The sequence below is a fragment of the Rhamphochromis sp. 'chilingali' genome, assembly GCF_963969265.1.
Source record: "Rhamphochromis sp. 'chilingali' genome assembly, chromosome: 18".
Lineage (NCBI taxonomy): Eukaryota > Metazoa > Chordata > Actinopteri > Cichliformes > Cichlidae > Rhamphochromis > Rhamphochromis sp. 'chilingali'.
Genome location: NC_137945.1, coordinates 23,460,985 through 23,480,518, shown reverse-complemented (window position 1 = coordinate 23,480,518; position 19,534 = coordinate 23,460,985). Strand labels below are relative to the sequence as shown.

The 19,534-nt window shown below is 40.1% G+C and overlaps 2 protein-coding genes across 2 annotated transcripts; one reads left to right on the top strand and one right to left on the bottom strand.

Moving 5' to 3' along the window:
- Positions 1-297: 297 nt before the first annotated feature.
- pck2 (phosphoenolpyruvate carboxykinase 2 (mitochondrial)) lies at positions 298-12,537 on the top strand. The gene is made up of 11 exons (XM_080865004.1): positions 298-754; positions 6,212-6,424; positions 6,526-6,710; positions 7,595-7,665; positions 7,858-7,993; positions 8,103-8,290; positions 8,451-8,613; positions 8,691-8,906; positions 9,974-10,111; positions 10,763-10,858; positions 10,981-12,537. Exons 1-11 carry the CDS (start codon positions 723-725, stop codon positions 11,448-11,450), a joined length of 1,908 nt encoding a protein of 635 aa, XP_080721130.1. The 5' UTR covers positions 298-722; the 3' UTR covers positions 11,451-12,537.
- Positions 12,538-12,677: 140 nt separating this feature from the next.
- LOC308385831 (sialoadhesin-like) lies at positions 12,678-16,116 on the bottom strand (the record flags this gene model as incomplete). Its single annotated transcript, XM_080865012.1, has 6 exons — positions 12,678-13,844; positions 14,316-14,407; positions 14,509-14,760; positions 14,829-15,134; positions 15,482-15,865; positions 16,044-16,116. 6 exons carry the CDS (start codon positions 16,114-16,116, stop codon positions 13,605-13,607), a joined length of 1,347 nt encoding a protein of 448 aa, XP_080721138.1. The 3' UTR covers positions 12,678-13,604.
- Between the last annotated feature and the right edge of the window lie 3,418 nt (positions 16,117-19,534).

Sequence of the window (19,534 nt, the reverse complement as noted above, 5' to 3'; positions counted from 1 at the left end):
TTACATGGTGGGCCACATACAGCTCATGCTGATCTTATGTTCTGTCAGTGTACAGAAATTTGGATACAAACCAAATCAATTACGTTAATATAACAAGAAGAAGCACAATTTCAATAGTACATCTCAGTTTATATACGTGATAAACAAATACTGCTTTATTAAATGAATGAAATATGCCAGCATCACTCTTTGTGAAATAAATATGTAATAAATCTATTAGTAATTACTTTTGTAGTATGAATGGACATGGTGGAGGATTTCCGCGCCCTCGCTCGAACTTCCGGTTACTCCCCTCCACGCTGGTACTCCGTGCCTGTTTGTACTCAAGCACTGTGAAAACTTGCATCATCCAGGAGGGGGGACAAAACAGCAGCCGAACATAAATGGGCACGACAGAAGTAACCTATAGGATATTTAATTGTTCCAGAGGAAGCGCCTCCCCCAGATGTGAGTCGGCCGGTCACAGTTGAGTGTACAAAGCGGCAGACGGGCGGAGGACTCGCGGGGACATCCAGTTTGCCGGTGTGGAGGTGTCTCCGTGTAAATGTACACGTTGAGCAAAGTGCAAGGTCCCCTCAGTGCACGTACAGATATGAGCTCTGACCGACTCTAGCGACTGCTGCTCCTCGTGTCTCCCTCTCAGCTAGCTTTTATGTGCCTTTTTACACTGTGATTTTTTTTTTTTTTTTTAAATATAAGCTAGTTTAACTTTTAAACCAAAGATGTCGTGCCTTTTACTGGGAGTCATACGAAGGTGAGTTATCGCGGCTTTCTAGTGTTTCTGCGATTTAAATGTGTGTCTGCTTTATTCTAACTTCTTTTGTTTTAAAAGTGTTTTGCTTGCTGTTTAAGTTACGATAAACGCGCGGGCAACAGTCACCCCTTCACTGTATTTTCGATGCTTTTATTTTGAAAAGAAAGTGACACTAAGCATGAAAACTGAATTCGTTAAGACCATTTTTTGTATGAAAACTAAAAAAGAGACCATTTTGAAGTAAGAGTTTAGACACTGTAGCAGTCTTCATTTATTGTAACAGATTTACATATTCCCAAACTATTCTACTATTCTAAGGAGTTCCTGGAAACAGTTTCACCTTACTGTTGACTCTTCCTGTTTGACAGCTGTTCTGTTACCTGCTGAAAAATGTCGTTTGACCTGATAGTTGATACTGGATAATGAAGTTATTTGCTGGCACTCATGACACAAATATAATTTCATGTCTTTATGACTGAAGGAACACATCAGGATAATTTGCCATCTAAACTTTGCTGCTTTTACCCCTCCAGGATTTGTGATAAGCCAACATCACACAAGACTGAAAGTGAGCACTCGATGACATTGTGTGTGTGTTTGCGCATTTATTTTGCTATCATGGATGCATGTTAGAGAGTGGGTGAATTAGTGACTCAGTGACCTGTGGATTTTGTTTGTATTTCCACTTGAGAGATTGCTCATGCCCGGAGGCATGTCCCAGAGTATTTTACTGTGTATTCACCACAGTAGGAGGAGTACTAATGCATGCAGCATGTGTGCATGCTCCTTGAAGTGATGTGCTGGCTTGTCTTTGCTTGACGATTAGACTCCTCCTTAAAGAGGCCTTTGACCAGGATCTGTCAGGGCTTTGAAGGTGGACTGTAGGCGTGTCGGCCTGTGGTGTGTGAGGATTGGCTTACTCACTTGGAGGTGTGTTAGGGGAACAAGTTGTTTATCTAGGATAATCAATAACAGAGCTTAGTGATGAGTTCTTTGAAAGTGTTTGGTCGGAAAAATATTAATCCTTAAACATTAGACCAGGTCCTGCTGAATAGTTGTTCCCTTGATGGCTTATGTCTGGATAAATCTATGCAACAATATACCAAGCAGGAGGCAAAGACGTGGCATAATCAGATGGTTGACTGCAGGGAAAGTTGGATGAGTCATCAAAGTCTTTACAGGATTTCTAAAAAAATGTAAAAATATCACAGTTTCTCTGTTGCAGACAAAGAAAAGCAAAGCTGCTAATCTCTTCTCCCAGCTCCCATGAGTTCCTTAGCAAGAAAATGAACAGTTAAAACATTTGCTCGTGTTTAATTCACTTCAAATTCAATCCAGCTCATCCTAATCTCAGTCACACTGGAGATAATATTCAGCACCACCCTTGTTAATTATCATCAGCAGTGTGACAATGATGATGTTTTGGAGCATAGGTAATTGATTTACTGTGGAGGGGGTAAAGGGTCTAAAAGTCTGCAGAGCTGACCAAAGGGACCGGTTTATCGGAAGTCACAGATAAGCCTAAACAAAGTGTCGTCATTTTTGGGTCAAAGGTCAAATAATAGTTGTCTGTTACCGTTGCTGTAGAGCCACAGCCTTGTTGCCCAATAGAACGACAGCCAATCAGTCAAAAGCTGCAGACACAGTGTTGTTTGTAGATGATTATCTCGTCAAGAAACGGGTTTAGTGTCTTTCTCAAATACACCAAATGAGCTGCAGCTGCTCCAAACTGTGGGTACAGTTTACTGGTAAGAAAATGTAAATTCAGTTGAAAAGTCAGCTACAGACCTAACGCACTGTGTCTGAAAGCTGCTTTAAAGTTGGCCTTGAGTGTGACAGTAGTTCTTACTCCTCAGCTCTGTGCCTTCACACTGCTGGGTCATGTGATGCCTTGCTCATCTTGAACTTCTTGTTGTGCCTGCTGCTCACACCCTTTGTACATTCAGACCAGACTAATGTGTATGTGTGCATGCATCAGTGAAAGCGAGCACATGTGTGCGTGCGTGTGTGTGTGTACAGGATGTATGTATAATGAACCACCGACTGCTGCCAATTGGAGCCACGTGCCTGCAGCTGACTTCATGTATTGATCTTTGAAACAAAGTGAATGTGTGTGATTTGTTTTGGCAGTTATTAGCTGCTCCTTTTAAAAAAACGGGCCTCTCATGCGACCATAAAGAACACGAATTTCACTTTTTTCTAAAGAGGTCATGGGGTTCAGCCATAGTGTCCACAGACACAAAGCACATGCATTGTGTGTTCTATTGTCAGAGACAGGCAAGGGACACGCATGCAGACACCCATAGGCTTGTGTTGTAACTGCATACATGATGACTCTCAGTGGCTTATGTTTGTGAATATCAAGCTGCTAACAAACAGAGGGCCCTGCACCCACCCACAGACCTCTCAGCATATGTGGAAAGGTCAGCTTGAGGCTTTTAGGTTTCTCTAATAACAACAACAAAGACACCTCATTATCACTGCTGCCGCAAAGTGATACTTTGAGGCTTTAAAAGGTGTTTTAGCTTGTCTGTGGCACTCTAAGTACAATAAGGTGGATTAAACTTTGACACTTTTTAACTTGCTTTTTTTCAAGTGTCATATTTGAAACCATCCTGTGTCCTTTAAAGGTTACATCTTGGAAAAATGTCATACATGAAGATACTAAAGGTTATACATAAAAATAAAAACAAAAAAACAAGTTGTTTCTGAGGGGGCCGTACGGAGTGACTGAAGACCAGAAACAACAACAAATATTTAAAAATGCTGCCAACAGACAAAGAGCACCACACACTTCAGTATTACTGTCAAACATCAAGCAACAAGGACACCTGTCTGTACATTTACAATGCACTGCAGCATTTGGTACATTTAGACTGGGAGGGCACTGTGGTATTGTGGCACAATTGCGTCATAGCAAGAAGGCCCTGGCAAAAAATCCAGGCTTTTGCATGTTCTCCCCACATCTCAGTCCAAAGACACGAGTTTGGGTTAACTGTTCATTCTACATTGGCCATTGGTGTGAATGTGAACGTGAACGGTTGTTTGTCTCTTTGTGTTAGCCCTGTGATAAATGGTGTACACCCTGGACACGTCATCTATCTTACTCCCTGTAACATCTGGAATACAGCGGCCCCTCATTTATGGCGGGAGTTATTTTGAAAGTTTAACCAAAAGGCATTTCAAGTAGAAATGGGCTGACATATCCTGAGTATAACCATGTATAATATCCACTGAAGTTAAAAAGAGGTGCTTTGCAACATTATACTGCGGTGTGTCAAATAAAAAAGTCAAATATGTAATTTTCAGACCATAAGGTGCACGGGATCATAAGGCACGTTAAGCGAAACAAAGCACTCAGATAAATCAAACTTTATTCAACTCATTCTTCTTGCTTCCTCCACTTCTGTACCATTGATTCATTAATGCTGTATTCTATAACAGCTGCTCTATTCCCATGTTGTTGCAGTATATTAATGACTAACCTCGTATTGTGGATGGATTATCTCAGTTATTCTCCTGACTGAAGTTTGGTCCGTTTACAGCATCCTGCCATGCGATTGCATTTGTCTCTAACCATCAGGAACCTTAACGTTAACTTTTATAAGTGGAAAAGTGTTAGTGTTCATCCTCCAGCTTCACTGTTTATGTTATGCTAACATAGCTGTGTCGCTAGCGATCACGTAGCACATCATTATATACCAGCTAGCCCAACTTCAGTAACACAACAAACGTCACTGCTGTTTAGTTTCCTGTCTTCATTTATGTTGGAAGTGATAGCAGAGCTTTATGTTTGAATTTTTTCAGAAATCTTAGTTAGAACATGCTATGTCATGCTTAGGTAACTAGCGAAACTAGCGAGCTAACTTCCTGCTTGCTTCTAACTCCGTTAAGTGTAATAAATTCTGTTTTCATGGATGCCTGGATGTTAAACTTCATAGTTACATCTGGTAAAGCAGCAAAGCGGAACGTTTTATTAAAGATGAAAGAATCTAGACAGTTTTTCTCTCAGTGATGCTGCAGTGTTCGTTTGACTTTGGGACATGAAACGGACAGAGTTTAGGACCCTGATTACTCCCAGATTTACAAGCACCTTAGTCCAACAAATACGGTGTTCTGGGAATCCATCCTACCTGACAAACCATCCTACCCATTGTTTCTGCGCGGAAACTGACGGACAAACACCAAACTAGTTCCGCATCACTGCAGTGGCACCATTTTTACAAACTAATTCTGGTTCATCCATTTCACTCAACGATCCGCTTTCTCCCTTCTCATTCTCCGTTGCCGCCATGCTTTTTCGGCCATGTGCGTATGAAAACAAAGGCACTGCGCATGCGCGTTTTACCCATATTCTATCGTGATATTTCATTTTTTTATCGCTGCCTGACATTGTACCGGTATTACCGTAAACGGTATAATATGGCCCAGCCCTATCCAGTATTATAGAATGAAACCAAAGATCAAAAATTGTTTTCTGGTCCAGAACATGGGAATAGAGCAGCTGTGAGAGAATTCAGCATTAATGAATCAATAGTACGGAATCAGAATCAGAATACTTTATTGATCCTTAAGGGAAATTAAGTAGAGAAAGGAAGAAGAATGAGTTGAGTAAAGTTTGAAATGTCTGACTGTTTTGTTTCGCTTAATGCGCCTCATAATCTGGTACGCTAACTTCTACCTTCCTTTAGCATGTCCAGAAGTCCAACTTTTTGTGGGATGGTTAGCATCTTCCTCTGCCTTTTTGGGTGCTACTGCAGGCGCCTTTGACGGTGCAAAATGTTTTGTTGACATTGTTGTGTTTGTTTGGGAGAAAACATACAAACATACAGTACAGCACTTCAGAGTCACACTACTAGCCATAGAAGATTTATGTAAATTTGACAAGCTGAACGTATTCTGTACTGTACAGGAGACACAGACATGGAGATTAATTGACAATGGTCTACAGCCAATCAGGACGCAGAACACAATGCACTGTTACAAAAAAAAGCATGCAAAATTGCACACACAAAAAAACCCGCAAAACAGGGAGGCTGTGAAAGGTTAACCGGGATATAGCGAGGGACCACTGTAGTTCGCCCCCATCCCCTGGATCATGAATTGGGTAAGCGGAAGAAAATGGATGAATAGCTAGATTACATGAGGAGACTCGCCTTGTATTAGTCTCTTGTGGCAGGTTTTTGCAGGAATTTACTCTAAAGAATGAAAGAAGGAAGACGTTTGCTTTATAGATATGTCTCTCAGCTGTCCCCTGGCAAATTCACTGCTCTAAGCTTGGTCAGTTATTTATTTTATGCGTTGTATGGCAAAAGAAAAAACATTGGATTTCAGTCCAACAAATACTATTGTTAAAGAAGTTCTGATCTCTTCAGGTTGGAGTTGTGTTTAGTCTGTTTTGTTGGATTTTTCTTCTAGTCGCCAGTAGAGTGATTTTAAATTGTCCTTCTCTTTCAGGAAGGGTGGTTTCGGGGCGAGCGTCGGGGTTCGATCTCTGGCCTCAATCCCGTCGCTGCCACCCGCGGTGGCCGACTTTGTGAAGGGGGCTGTGGAGGAGTGTAAGCCTACCAATGTACACGTGGTGACTGGGACGCCGGAAGAGACGGCCAACATCCTGGCAGGTCTGGAGAGGGATGGCATGGTCAAGAAGCTTCCCAAATATGAGAACTGGTAAAGATAATGGAACAGCATACAAAACAAAGCAATCACCTAAAGTAGTTATTTGGAAACATGCTGTGAGAGCTTTCAATAATAAACGTTTTATTTGGCAGTTGGTTGGCACGTACAGACCCAAAAGATGTGGCCCGAGTGGAGAGCAAGACTGTGATAGTGACCAAGAAGAAGAGAGACACGATCCCCATCCCTGCTGCAGGGGTGAAAAGCCAGCTGGGTAGCTGGATGAGTGAGTCTGACTGGCAGAAAGCCAGAGAGGAGCGTTTCCCTGGCAGCATGGCCGGTACGTAATTGGACGGAAGTCAAATGTTTGTTCATTGTTGCCAGGAGACCGAGCATTTTCACCTTTCCTCTGTTTTAATTGACTGTCACGTTCACCTCGTTAAAGGATTCTATTTAAAAAGGGATATTTTCATTTTAATGCTAATAAAATGTTTTAAGAATAGTTTGAAAAATGGTTTTAAAAAACAGGAAGGATTTTAAAAGCAACTTAACATCAGGAACTTTAAATAAGCTGAGGTGTTTTTAAAAAAAAAAAAATATATTGTGAGGCCTGCTTCAGTTTTTTTTTCTTCTTGTCACTGTTGAGTTTGTTGCCTGTTAGAACAGGATTAGCTTCCACGTTTGTTGCAGTGTTATAAATCCTGCTTTTAGGTACACACCTTAACCTCAAGGTTTAGGTGAGCTTCGAGAAACAGTCATTATTCTGTGAGGTAATAGGCGAACATCTGTGATCCATATATATTTATTTATTGTTTAGGGCTTTTTAGTCTTTATAGTGGTGTGTGATTGCTTGCTCACTCTGTGTGCTAACCTGCAGCTGACCCATAAGTATTTATAAGGGGAGGGGCTACTTTAAACACCTGCAGGTCACTAAAAACATGTTGTACTCTTTCAGCTAGTGTGTGCTTGGATTCTTGGCCAGTGTAACAACTTTTCTTTGTGGTATAGAAAAGTGTACCTTATTGATCATATTAGACATGCAGTCTGCATAGCTCCCAATTATTATCACAAAGATCTCAAGGAAAATGTGTTTACAACCTTTAACTATATCGGTGCTGTTGCTTGATCTACTTGACCTTCAGCTTTTAGATTTGAACCTTGTTTTCTACATCAGCTAAAGTAACTGCATCAATGTGTTGTTTTTAATCTGTGTCCTCACTGTAGGCCGGACTATGTATGTGATCCCCTTCAGCATGGGTCCCGTAGGCTCAGCTCTGACCAAATATGGTGTCCAGGTAAAAGCTATTGTTCTCTCACTAGTTCATACTCAGCAAAAACCTGCAGTAAACACGTGAGCCTGCTGTGCTGCTTTCTTCCAGTGAATTGCTGTAATTTATTTTGTGTGTACTTTTTATTTTTATTTTTTTTAATCACTGGGCTTCCTAAGTTATAGGTCAGCGTAATAATCAGTTTATTTTTTCTTCCAGGTGACGGACTCCCCGTATGTTGTGGCCAGTATGGGTATCATGACGCGTATGGGCACTCCTGTTCTCAATAAACTGGCTGAGGGAGTGGAGTTTGTCCGCTGTCAGCACTCCGTGGGGCGACCTTTACCTCTCAAAGGTGCAGATTTCAAGAGCCTGAATCGAGTTTTATTTGTAATTTCTATCCGTTTTTGCAACATTTTATACATTTTCCTGCCTTTTATTTGTTCCCTCCTTTTTACTACTAGCTCCTCTGGTGAACTCGTGGCCCTGCAACCCAGAAAAGGTGCTGATATCCCACCTGCCCGACACCAGGCAGATCCTCTCCTTCGGCAGTGGCTATGGAGGGAACTCTCTCCTTGGGAAAAAGTGCTTTGCCCTGCGCATCGCCTCCCGCATCGCCAAAGATGAAGGCTGGCTGGCTGAGCACATGCTGGTTAGAATGCTATGTAATGATTATGACCTGAGTCTGAATTAAAGAGGGTTTATTTTAATTAAAAACATTAACACTACAAGCCTACACCTTCTACATTTATTAAAAACGTGGAGTTATATTCTTGCTAATATTAATATTTCCCTTTTTCTTCTCTCTTCAGATCCTAGGAATCACCAGTCCTCAGGGTGTGAAGCGATACATTGCAGCTGCCTTCCCCAGCGCTTGTGGTAAAACCAACCTGGCCATGATGAAACCAGCTCTACCAGGCTGGAAGGTTGAGTGTGTAGGCGACGACATTGCCTGGATGAAGTTTGACAGCCAAGGTGAGTGAAGCACTCACTTCATTTTAGTAATCCAAAAATAATCTGTAGTTACAAAAAGCCCTCTAATCTTTCTGTAGGTAAACTGAGGGCCATCAACCCAGAGAACGGGTTCTTTGGCGTGGCCCCGGGCACCTCCAACAAGACCAACCCCTACGCCATGGCTACTATTGTTAAAAATACTGTGTTCACCAATGTTGGTGAAACCAGCGATGGGGGGGTGTGGTGGGAAGGACTCGACCCCCCTCCTGCTGACATGGCGCTCACAGATTGGCATGGCAAAACCTGGAAACAAGGTGACATCAGTTGTTGTGTATCAGTATACTTAACAGTCAAAGTGTATACAGCACCATCTGCTGGTGAACCAAAGCAAAGTCAAAAATTTAGAACTGGGTGGAAGTAGTGATTCCCGGGCCCCCTGGTGGTCTGCAAAGGTACTGCAGGTGGGCCGCAGTATTAACTGACATTCAGATTCAAAATACTTTAATAAGATTATTATGTGGGTTACAGTTACTCCAAGAAAGTAACAGCAACAGACTAAACTAATTAAATAATACAATTTACTACAATGTTTACAAATTTAAGAAATAGCACAATGTATATATGTATACAAACTGCTCAATTATAAATATCAAGAATATTACAGAGGTTAAATTTATATGATTGATATTTAACTCTAATCTGTGAAACGTCGTAATTTGTTATTTTACCGTAGAGCACGTGCAAAAGGGTGTAAGTATTGGAGTTGTACGGGGAGATTTCCTGTGTCATTCAGTGGTGTATTTGAGTAATCTCGGTCTGTCACTGAATGTGCTTCTGTGATTAGCCAGCAAGCCATGGAGTGGGTGGGAGGTTTTATCCAGCATTGTCCTTATCTTGGACAACATCAGCCTCTCAGAAATTCAGTTTGAAATTACTCACAAATCTGTAGAGTGACACATTTATAAAAAAAATGTGAATTCAAACTGGTAATAGGAGACGGCTAGTTTGTGGGTCCTTAGGGACTAGAAAAGCGCTATACAAATACAGGCCATTTACCATTTTTTACCATTACTCAGTTGCAGGTGGATCGCATATTGGTGTTATACTACTTTGCATATGACTGTGCAACAACACGTGTTCTGTTTAGGTTTTTAATGCAGTTTTCAAGGAAATGCATGGCTCTCTTTGTTTGAGAGTGAAGATTTATAATTGGGTGTCCCCATGAGATTTTCAGTTTTTTTCCAGGGGTTGCAGTACTCTTGACTTTGGTAGGTCAAGAGTACTGCGAGAGTCAAGAGTAGACGCAGTTAACCATTAACCATGACATTAAAAACACGAGCTGTTAACAAACAAACAAACAGTTTGTCTTCTTTGTACACAGGAAGCTCAACACTCTGCGCCCACCCCAACTCCCGTTTCTGTGCACCAGCGGCTCAGTGTCCCATCATTGACCCCCAGTGGGAGAGTGAGGAGGGTGTCCCCATTGATGCCATCATCTTTGGTGGGAGGAGGCCAGAAGGTTGGTGCCAAGTTTAAACACACTTTGTACCCCGGTGGATTCATATTATCACATTTTGGCTGTTCATCCACACAAAAACACCCACAACACATTTAAAATGAAACGGTGCAGTCTTGATGTTCATGGGCAACATGAACAAATATACAACATATACAATATACAGCATATACAAATACAGGCCATTTACCATTCATCAATAACATTTTCAGCTTTAGTGAAATGAAATGGGGTTTTTTTGAGAAATTATAGATGTATTATATATTACACTCCTGTCTGTTTTGTTGGATCAGTCGGGGTACATACTGACTCAAGATGCCATATGTAAATTAAGAGAATATGGTGGCTCTGTATTTTACTGGTTTACACTTATTGGTAAATAAAAGCGGGTACATGGGTCTGGCCTGTGTGGGTACATTGACTTAAAAGGTTGGGAGTCACTGTTTTAATAGAGACACAAGATAGGACTCGCAGTGCTTGAAATAGTCAAGCATTGATTGCAGTTTATGGTTCATGAAGTACGATGTATTTTCTCTTTTGAGTGTATTACAACAGCATGAAGTTTTTAAAAAAATAAATAATTGGAGCGCAGTATAACTTGTAGCAGAAAGTAGGCTTGCACTGAATCTGATCACATGATGTTGATGTTGTCAGGAGTCCCATTGGTCTACGAGTCTTTGAACTGGCAGCACGGAGTATTTATTGGAGCTGCAATGAGGTCTGAGGCCACAGCAGCTGCTGAGCATAAAGGTACGGATCCTCACATGTTTCTGAGATGCAGTTCTGTGAAACTCTCCGGAGCGGTCTCTTTACTTTTGCTGTTTTTCACATAATGAAATAATGAGGAAGTTGCTTTTCCATTTTCCCTCCAGGCAAGGTGATCATGCACGACCCCTTCGCCATGCGGCCGTTCTTCGGCTACAACTTTGGAGACTACCTCGCTCACTGGCTGAGCATGCAGAGCCGTAAGGCCCCCACTCAGCTGCCCAAGATCTTCCACGTCAACTGGTTCAGAAAGGACCCGGCAACCGGCGCCTTCCTGTGGCCTGGCTTCGGTGAGAACGCCCGCGTGCTAGAGTGGATCTTTAAACGCTGCGGCAGAGAGAGAGAGGACGAGGCAGCCAAAAAGAGCATCATCGGCTGGGTGCCACAAGATGGTGCCATCGACACTAAAGGTCTGGGCAGCAAGGTAGATATGGGCGCACTGTTTGACGTGCCCAAGCCTTTCTGGCAGAAGGAGACCCAGGAATTGAAAGCCTACTTTACTCAGCAGGTTGGCACTGACCTGCCAGCGCAGGTGGAGGCTGAGCTCAAGGCACTGGAGGATAGAGTACACAATTAAAAAGCCTCCTGACAGGAAGTAAACAAAGAAGCAGGGAGAGAGGTACTCAGGAAGCAGAATTCACATCATGAAGGTGTAATCAGAACTAGTGACCCGAGTTTACATACACAAAAATTTATAAATGAATAAATAAACAAAAAATGGGTAGAATGAATCTTATGTTGAGGATTCAGTCATAAAACCAGCAATAATGTGAATATCAAACTTTCCCTGTGTATGAAAACGCATTCAGTGACTCCTGCCTGTCCCTTTGCAAAGAGAATTGAGATGTGAGATTATCAGTACAACACCTTCTGTTTTTGGACATCATTTTACACTGTTGCTATAACATTTGAGGCTGCTGCTGGGTTGGTAGGTGGAACATCATACTGAAGTGCAACCAATGGTGCCTTTTAAGCGTTTTAACAATAATGAGTTCAGGCTGCAAATGTTTACAGGCTGAAGCCCAAAGATTTTTTTTTTTTTTTTAGAAAGAAGATGCAGTCAGAACATTTTTAATTCATTAAAATAACATTTTAAAGGATTATTTTTATCACCACTTTTTAACACTTAACATCCCTTCCAGGACTGACTCATGAATCACTAATCATTCAAGACATCCCATAATAGTTTTGTTATAAAAACACGTCTATATATATATATATATATATATATATATATATATATATGAATATATATGTATACACGTGTACACATCAGAAGAAAGGATTTTGTTTTATACATGATTTGAAACACTGACTGCTCGGTTATTTAATCATTGGCGGGGATGGTGTTAAATACACTAAATGCACATACATTATCCAGCTCTCATGAAATGTCATTTTAATGTTAAAATGAAAGAAAAAAAACCTTAAAAATGCATTAGCTGTTCAAAAGTGAAAAGTTTAGCGGGTTTTCACTGAGGCCAAAGATCACTATGCATTATTCATCTCGCCAATCGCATGATTTGATTTCAAGCGACGTTTACTTGCAGTACGTGAAACGTTGGACCAATTCAAGTCACTGAGATTATAAGGTATTTGTAGAAGTTATACGCCGAGGATTTTATTACAGTGCAATGAATAAACCTCTTTTAAGGCAGACACAATGGCTGGTGTATTTTTTCCCCCACAGTACACAAGTCTAACACTTAAAAAAATGTTGACAAATATTACATGCAGAGTATTTCACACTCACAATGTCAACACAGATACATTAGTGTGATAACGTAAGTGACAAAACCACATGAGAAGTAGAAAGTTTGGTCACTGAACTGTGAACAGCATGAATAACGCTGGATGCATACACTTCAGACGTGATAAAAGTACTTACCACAAAAGGTAACATCATCTTTTCAACAGGACTGAACTGAATGTGAAATAGCAAAGAACTCTTTACAACTGACAGTTCAGTTACACACCGAAGAGCTAAAAATAACAGGCAAAATATTCAAACGTAGAAAGTAGTATCAGAACTAGGATTCAGCTATGAAAACACCATGTTACTAGTAACAAGTCTTTATATTTGCTGTTTTTCATATATTTTATTTAGAGTCGGGCCCTTTAGGCTCCAGCCTTGTCAGGTCTGAGGTACGTACTTTTAGCACTTCAAAGCTCCTCGCTTTAGAAGCCGTCTCCATCTGTAAACACATCTGATGCAGATTACACCTCTGATAATACTGTGTCATTGCAATGTAATAAGAGGAACATTGTCCATTCCTGTAAGATACCCTAAAGGTTATTTTTACTAAATAATATTTTTCTTCCCTTATAACCTCCTGTTACTTCCCTTGCTCTACTGTATCTACCGGGAAGTACTTTTAGTTGGTAAAAAAGTACACGTGAAATTCAGTAAATGTCGGGAGGCAATAAAATGGGTTAGGTAATAAGGTACGGGCTGTATTATGAAGTCCTACAACAAACACATACAATATGAGGAAGTTTTGAGTTTCTCCTTTTCAGAAATACTCGTGTGGCCCAGTCAACTAGTTCCTTGACTGGTGCAGCTTCTGCTCATGGATTTAATGTGAACACAGGAAATCCTCTGCAAACGGCTGCCTGAACATGGTACAGAAGCATGGACATAAAACAGACTGCACAGAGTAATTGGTTCTATTTCAGTGAACTCGTGGCTCCACGTTTCTTTCTTTGTTCAGAGGTTGTTAACTGATACTTCTCATTTTTTCTTCACTTTAGCATAAAGTTCCTCTTGGCCATGAGCACTCTGTGTTAAGCTGTTTTCTGGCTTGTTGACTTTCACCTGTGCGTACACCGTATCCTGCTGCTGTCCTCTGTCCTGCATTGAGCCAGAGGGCACTTCATATCCCAGTGTGGAGAAGTTGATCTCTCCATAGTGGATGTTTTCTTCCTCTTCTTCTGTTTTACCTGTGGACTCTTCGACAACCAGCTCTTCAGTCTGTAAAACGAATCAAATAAAAAGTTCTGTGACATATAAATCTGGTAAGCAGACTGCACGGATGCAGGTACTACTGTAAATAATCACCTGAACAGTCAGGTAATCTACAATTAGTTTTTTTTTTTTTTCTTACCTGAGTCTGTTGTTGAGTTTCATGTTTTGACTTTAAGCACCTGGAAGACATGAGTGACATTTAAATATTAGATAACTTTAGGTTAAATACTGTATGTATGTATATATATATATACATATATATATATATATATGTATATATATATATATGTATATATATATATGTATGTATATATATATATATGTATATATATGTATATGTGTGTATATATATATATATATATATATATATATATATATATATGTATATGTGTGTATATGTATATGTGTGTATATGTGAGTAAAGTTGAGCTTGATGGGAAAGCAGATCATGTTTCTTGCTTTGATGTGTGATATTTACCAAGCCAAGATAACCAAACAGATCAGTAAGATGAACCCAAGGATGCCTCCAAGAAGTGGACCCAGTGGTAAAGAACCATTATTCTGTTGTCCTGATAGAAAAAAAAAAAAAGAATGATATTAAACAGTAATCAAAGATATGATTTAATGTGTGTTGTGTGTGTAAAACGTTGGTGATGTGGTTTGTCTTTACCAGCACGGATCTCTGCTGATGTCTGATTACCCAGATCATTAGTTGCCACACAGTAATAAACTCCTCCATCTGTTACATTGAAGCTGTAAATCTCTCCTTCAGATACTTTCACAGCTCCATCTCTGCTCTTCTTGAACCAGGTGAAGCTGCTGACTGGAGGTTTGGCTCTGCTGGAGCAGGTCAGGTTCACCCAGCTGCCTGCTGACACCAAACCTGATGGACTGATGGATGCTGAGGTGTCTTTAGGAGCATCTGGAGAGAAAAACATAAATATGTTGTCCGATGGGATTCAGTTCAACAATAAACTCTGATTGTCTTACATGAAACACTGAGAGTCTCATCTGTCTCTGCTGTCTTGGTGTCTTTTCCTTGGTTCACAGGATATCTGGCAGAGCAGCTGATCTTCTTTCCATCATGTGTGTCTGACAGAGTGATGTTCTGCTGGATTTTAGTTGTAAAGCTTCCATCTGTGTTTTCCTCTGTTTTGTTGTGAGAGTCTTGTGTGAGATTCCAGGTGAGTTGAGGAGGGGAGTGTGGACAGGGAGTGAGAGCTGAGCAGGTTATAGTGACAGACTCCTTCTCCTTCAGATCACCTTGGATTGTAATATTGGGCCTCCAAGGAGAATCTGTGGTTTAACATCACAGACACAGTTTGCACACTGATAATACAGGAAATACAGTAGAAAAAAAAAAATCATAATTTTTTACTCTGTTAGAAAAGAAAAAATGGATCATTAATGTTGTTTGCTGTTTTTTAAACGGTCAAACATCAAACAAGATGTAGTATTTGATTCTCTCTGTGATATCATTACGGTAGTACAGACATTCTGGGATAATAATAAATACAGAATAATCAGACTGAATTCTGTAATAATTGAACTTTTAGTTCTTTCTGTTGATTAACCCAAAGCTGCATCTGATTACTCATTTTAGTTTTCAGAAAACCTGGACAATAAAAAGAAAACTTTCTCACCTTTAATTGTTATTTTAAGAGGATCACAAACAGCTGTTGCTCTGAACGGCCAGTTCATAATTCTGAAGTAGTATGTGTTTGAATAAGTTGTGGTTAAGTTGGAAAACAGAGTGGTGCAGTTTTTCTCCTTCAGGTTTCCTGTAATATTCATTGGATAGATGTTAACTGTCCCACTGCTGTTGAAGATCACGTTTTCTGGATAAAGGTTAAAATTAGTATGACTTTTAATCCACACTGCAAAAACAGGTTGTGTGCTGTCAAACTTTACTGGTCCAGTTTCACTAAAGTTACATGGGATTTGTAAACAAGATCCACTCAGAGCTTCCATCTCTGTTGGTGCAGTGATGAACAGGTTTGAATCTTGAGGACAAGCAGCCAAAGTACCTGGAAAAAAAGATAAATACACAAATACACATGAGCAAAAACATAATTATGATAAACTAAGTTTAGCAGATGTGTTTCTTTTTTCTCAACAGCTTTAGTATAAACTGTGTGACTTTGTAAAGTTTCTCTATCTGCACTGATCTGTCAGACTGTAAATGCCTGAAATGAGACGACTCACTTGGAATAAAGAGAAGACTCAGTAACATGATGTCTGTCATGATGTTCACAGACTGAACTGTCACAAAACTCATCACCTGGAAAAAAAATATAACATCACTTAAAGGTTTGATCAAATCAGGAACTTGCATTGTTTTATAGAGCAATACAAAATTTACATGTATTTGAAATCAGATTAAAAGTGTGTGATATAAAAATTTAGTAAAATATAAAAAATGTTTTCTTACCAAATGATCACACAGCTACAGAGAGAGACAATGTGTGATTTCAACAGAAACACAGTGAGTGAAACACTTCTGTGTTTAGATGTTTTAATGTCAAAGCAAACAGACCTGCGGTGCTTTTGGTTTTCTGCCTTTCTGTATTCAGTCAGTCAGTCTGCTTTTTATGTTCCCCTTGTGCACTCTGCTCTCACTTCAGATGCTGCCAGTCCCACCCGCCTGCCTCTAGATTCACCTGACCTGAGCCTCCACTCACACACTAACCTGTTCTTCATTCTCTCATTAACATTTTTGCACATAGAGCAGCTTGTTTCCCCCAGAGACTGTGTCTCAGCTTTCCACAGTTTTTTTCTCCTGCCTGTTTTGATCTGGATTTTTGTACTTTACTCACAAAAATGTCTTCTTTGCATTTTTATATAACTCCTGGTTTTCGCTCTCGGTTTTCAGACTTGCACTCTCAATACTGTAAAAATACACAAAGTTGTCTGGATGCATGCTCAGTCATCTAGATAAATAAATCCAAAAAGGTTAATTCTGTTCTGTCCAGATAAATAGAATCAACCTTTTGGAACAGACAAACCTTCCTGTGAATAAGAAAGTCAGCTCAGTCTCATCACGGTGCAAATAAATTAATTAAACTAATGATTACATTTTCAATTTCACATTTTCATCCAGGCCTTCAGGTTTTATCCTATTTGCCTGTTATATTTATCAGTATTTTAACTTTACAAATATATAGTACAATTCATTTTTTAAAATTTATAAGCACAAATCTAAAGCAAGATGCAGCCTTACATCATGCAGAAAGGTTTTCTGTTCAGCACACAACAGTAACACTGAAGTCACAGCTACAGTGAAGTAAATAACACTGATCATCTTGTTACAGTGTGATGTTCTGCCGGCCCCTGACATCCATATTGATGTTACAGGAGTAACATCAATATGGTTAGGTAAGGAGTGACATCAATGTGACATTTAGTTATCATTTCAAACCAAACAGACACAACAGCAAATATGACTGATGCAAATATTATAAGAGGTACTAACAAAAAGAATGCCAGACCACGTGACTGAGTAATTTTATTACAGAAAGCTGTCTGTACTCACACAGGTTGTGGAAACTGTGTCCGCAGCTTCCTGTTGACCAGCTTCCTCAATTTGTTTAAACACTTCTTGTTTTATTTAATGACTCATTTATCAGTTGAGCCACTTGGCCAAAAGCAGACATCTAAATATATTTCTCTTTCATCATATCAGGAGTTTTCCCTCTGAAAAAAAGTATCAAAAGTAATCATGTATCACGAGAAACTTCAGAGTAACACCACAATAAGCACAGTTAGGTTGTTGGGCAGGAACAACCTAACTCTGCTATGTTATCTGCTATCAGGAAACTTTAAGTCACATCACAGATTCCAATGTTAATCAACTTAAAAAGTAAATATTATGCATGTTTCATGGCTATTTCTTATTTTATCATCAATATTTGAAAATCATACAACCATACAACACCAAAGTGTTCCCAGGCCAGGTAAAAGAAATAATCACTCTGTCATGCCCTGAGCCTACCCCGGAGATGACTGAAACATCTCACAGAGGCTACGTTCACACCAATGTGTTTTTGTTTGAAAATGCATTGTTTTTTCTCTGGGCCTCCCGTTCACACTGAGATGGTGTTTTCGCTGATGGAAAATGCAGCATTTTGAAAATGCTCTGAAATACGCATACATTTCCAAACGGTGCTTTCGCGTCGCAGTGTGGACAGCGAAAACGGAGACTTTCTAAAACAATGACGCATGTTAGTCATATGATGCAGTCATGTGGCCAATTAAACTAAGATAGCGGAGGGCATTAAACAGCAGTTGCTTTGTTTGCTCGCAATTTTGACAGCCCTATTAAAGATTAATATCAGGTTGTACATGCTCCAGATAGCTTTTCTTCAAATTCTTTAAATCTCACTCGCTTTTGCAACTTTGTACTTTTCTGTTATTCGCAGCAACAACTCCACCTCATTGTTAATCTTGAAGATTTGAAAACAGCGTTGTCGTCTGAAAACGCTACATGTCCACACTAGCATTTTCAGTCACTTTCACAGAGTTGCGTGTCCAGGGAGCAAAATTAATTTTTCAAATCTGGGTGCGTGATCTTATGAGTGTCCTGTGATTGAAATCAGGCATCAGAAGGCTGAGGACTTGGAGGCAGAGGGACCTCACATGCAGGCTCCCTTTCATTGTCTAAAACAGAGCTTCCCAAAGTGTGGGGCCCGCGGTATGAAAAGGGGGGAAATAAAAGAAAGAATGCTTGGACACTGCTAGCATAATGGACAGGTTTTTGACGGGACTCCCACACAAACGCAAAGCAGGAGATGAAGCATAGCTGAATATGTTTCCAAACCAACTTCATTCTAAGCCAAAGACTAGAAAATATGGTGAAGCATATCTTCCCTTTGGCTTCACCTGCACAAGTGCCAAGGTAGGTCTCCCCTGCAGAATTGGTTTTCCCTGCGTCAGGAGCAGCGCTGGGCTCTCCAAATCAGGGGCAAACAGTATCCCACAATCTTGATTTTTATTTCACAAACACTTGTCGTAATGACTAACTACTCCTGACATTTTGGAGATGTTACTTCTTTATATAGTAAAGTTACAGCGGGATACAAATAACATCAGGCCGTTCTGCCACGATTTGTTCCAAACAGTACAAAACAGTATCCCACAGCTGTTTATGGTTTTGAACCCATTTTGCACAAAGAGGCATTTTTTGAAAAATGTTTTGATAGCAATGTCAAATATTATTACACAGGAAAAAACAACTACACGTAAAATAATTACACCGTGACGCATCTGCCTTTCTAAATGGAGGGACAGTAACTGTGTGTGTATATGTAAGCGTGTAAAAATTGCAGATAGTCAGATTAACAATTCATCTCATGTAAACAATAACGTGAGCACAGCGTGACGTGAAAAAAGGCACATAGCTTTGACGTTGCATGACGAACTCTGTATTCCTTGTCCACATGTAAACGCAAAAAAGGAGTTTTAAAAAATCTTAGTTTTCGGGAATTCGAAATGCTGTTTACGTGTGGACGAAACAGCTGCTTTTTCAAAAGTACCCGTGTAGGTGCGGACGTAGCATAAAAGAGTTAGTAGTTTATTAAGATGTGATTGTACGGGGACGGTGGGAGGTGCGCCTGAAGGGGCCTAGCAAAAAAAGTTTGGGAACCACTGGTCTAAAAAACAATGAAAGGGGAAACTTGATCATCCAAAGCAGAAAAGTC

Coding starts and splice junctions, on each gene's coding strand:
- pck2 (XM_080865004.1), top strand. CDS start 723: ATGTCGTGCCTTTTACTGGGAGTCATACGAAG. Junction 6,425..6,525: donor CTTCCCAAATATGAGAACTG/GTAAAGATAATG, acceptor TTTATTTGGCAG/TTGGTTGGCACGTACAGACC. Junction 7,994..8,102: donor GCGACCTTTACCTCTCAAAG/GTGCAGATTTCA, acceptor TTTTACTACTAG/CTCCTCTGGTGAACTCGTGG.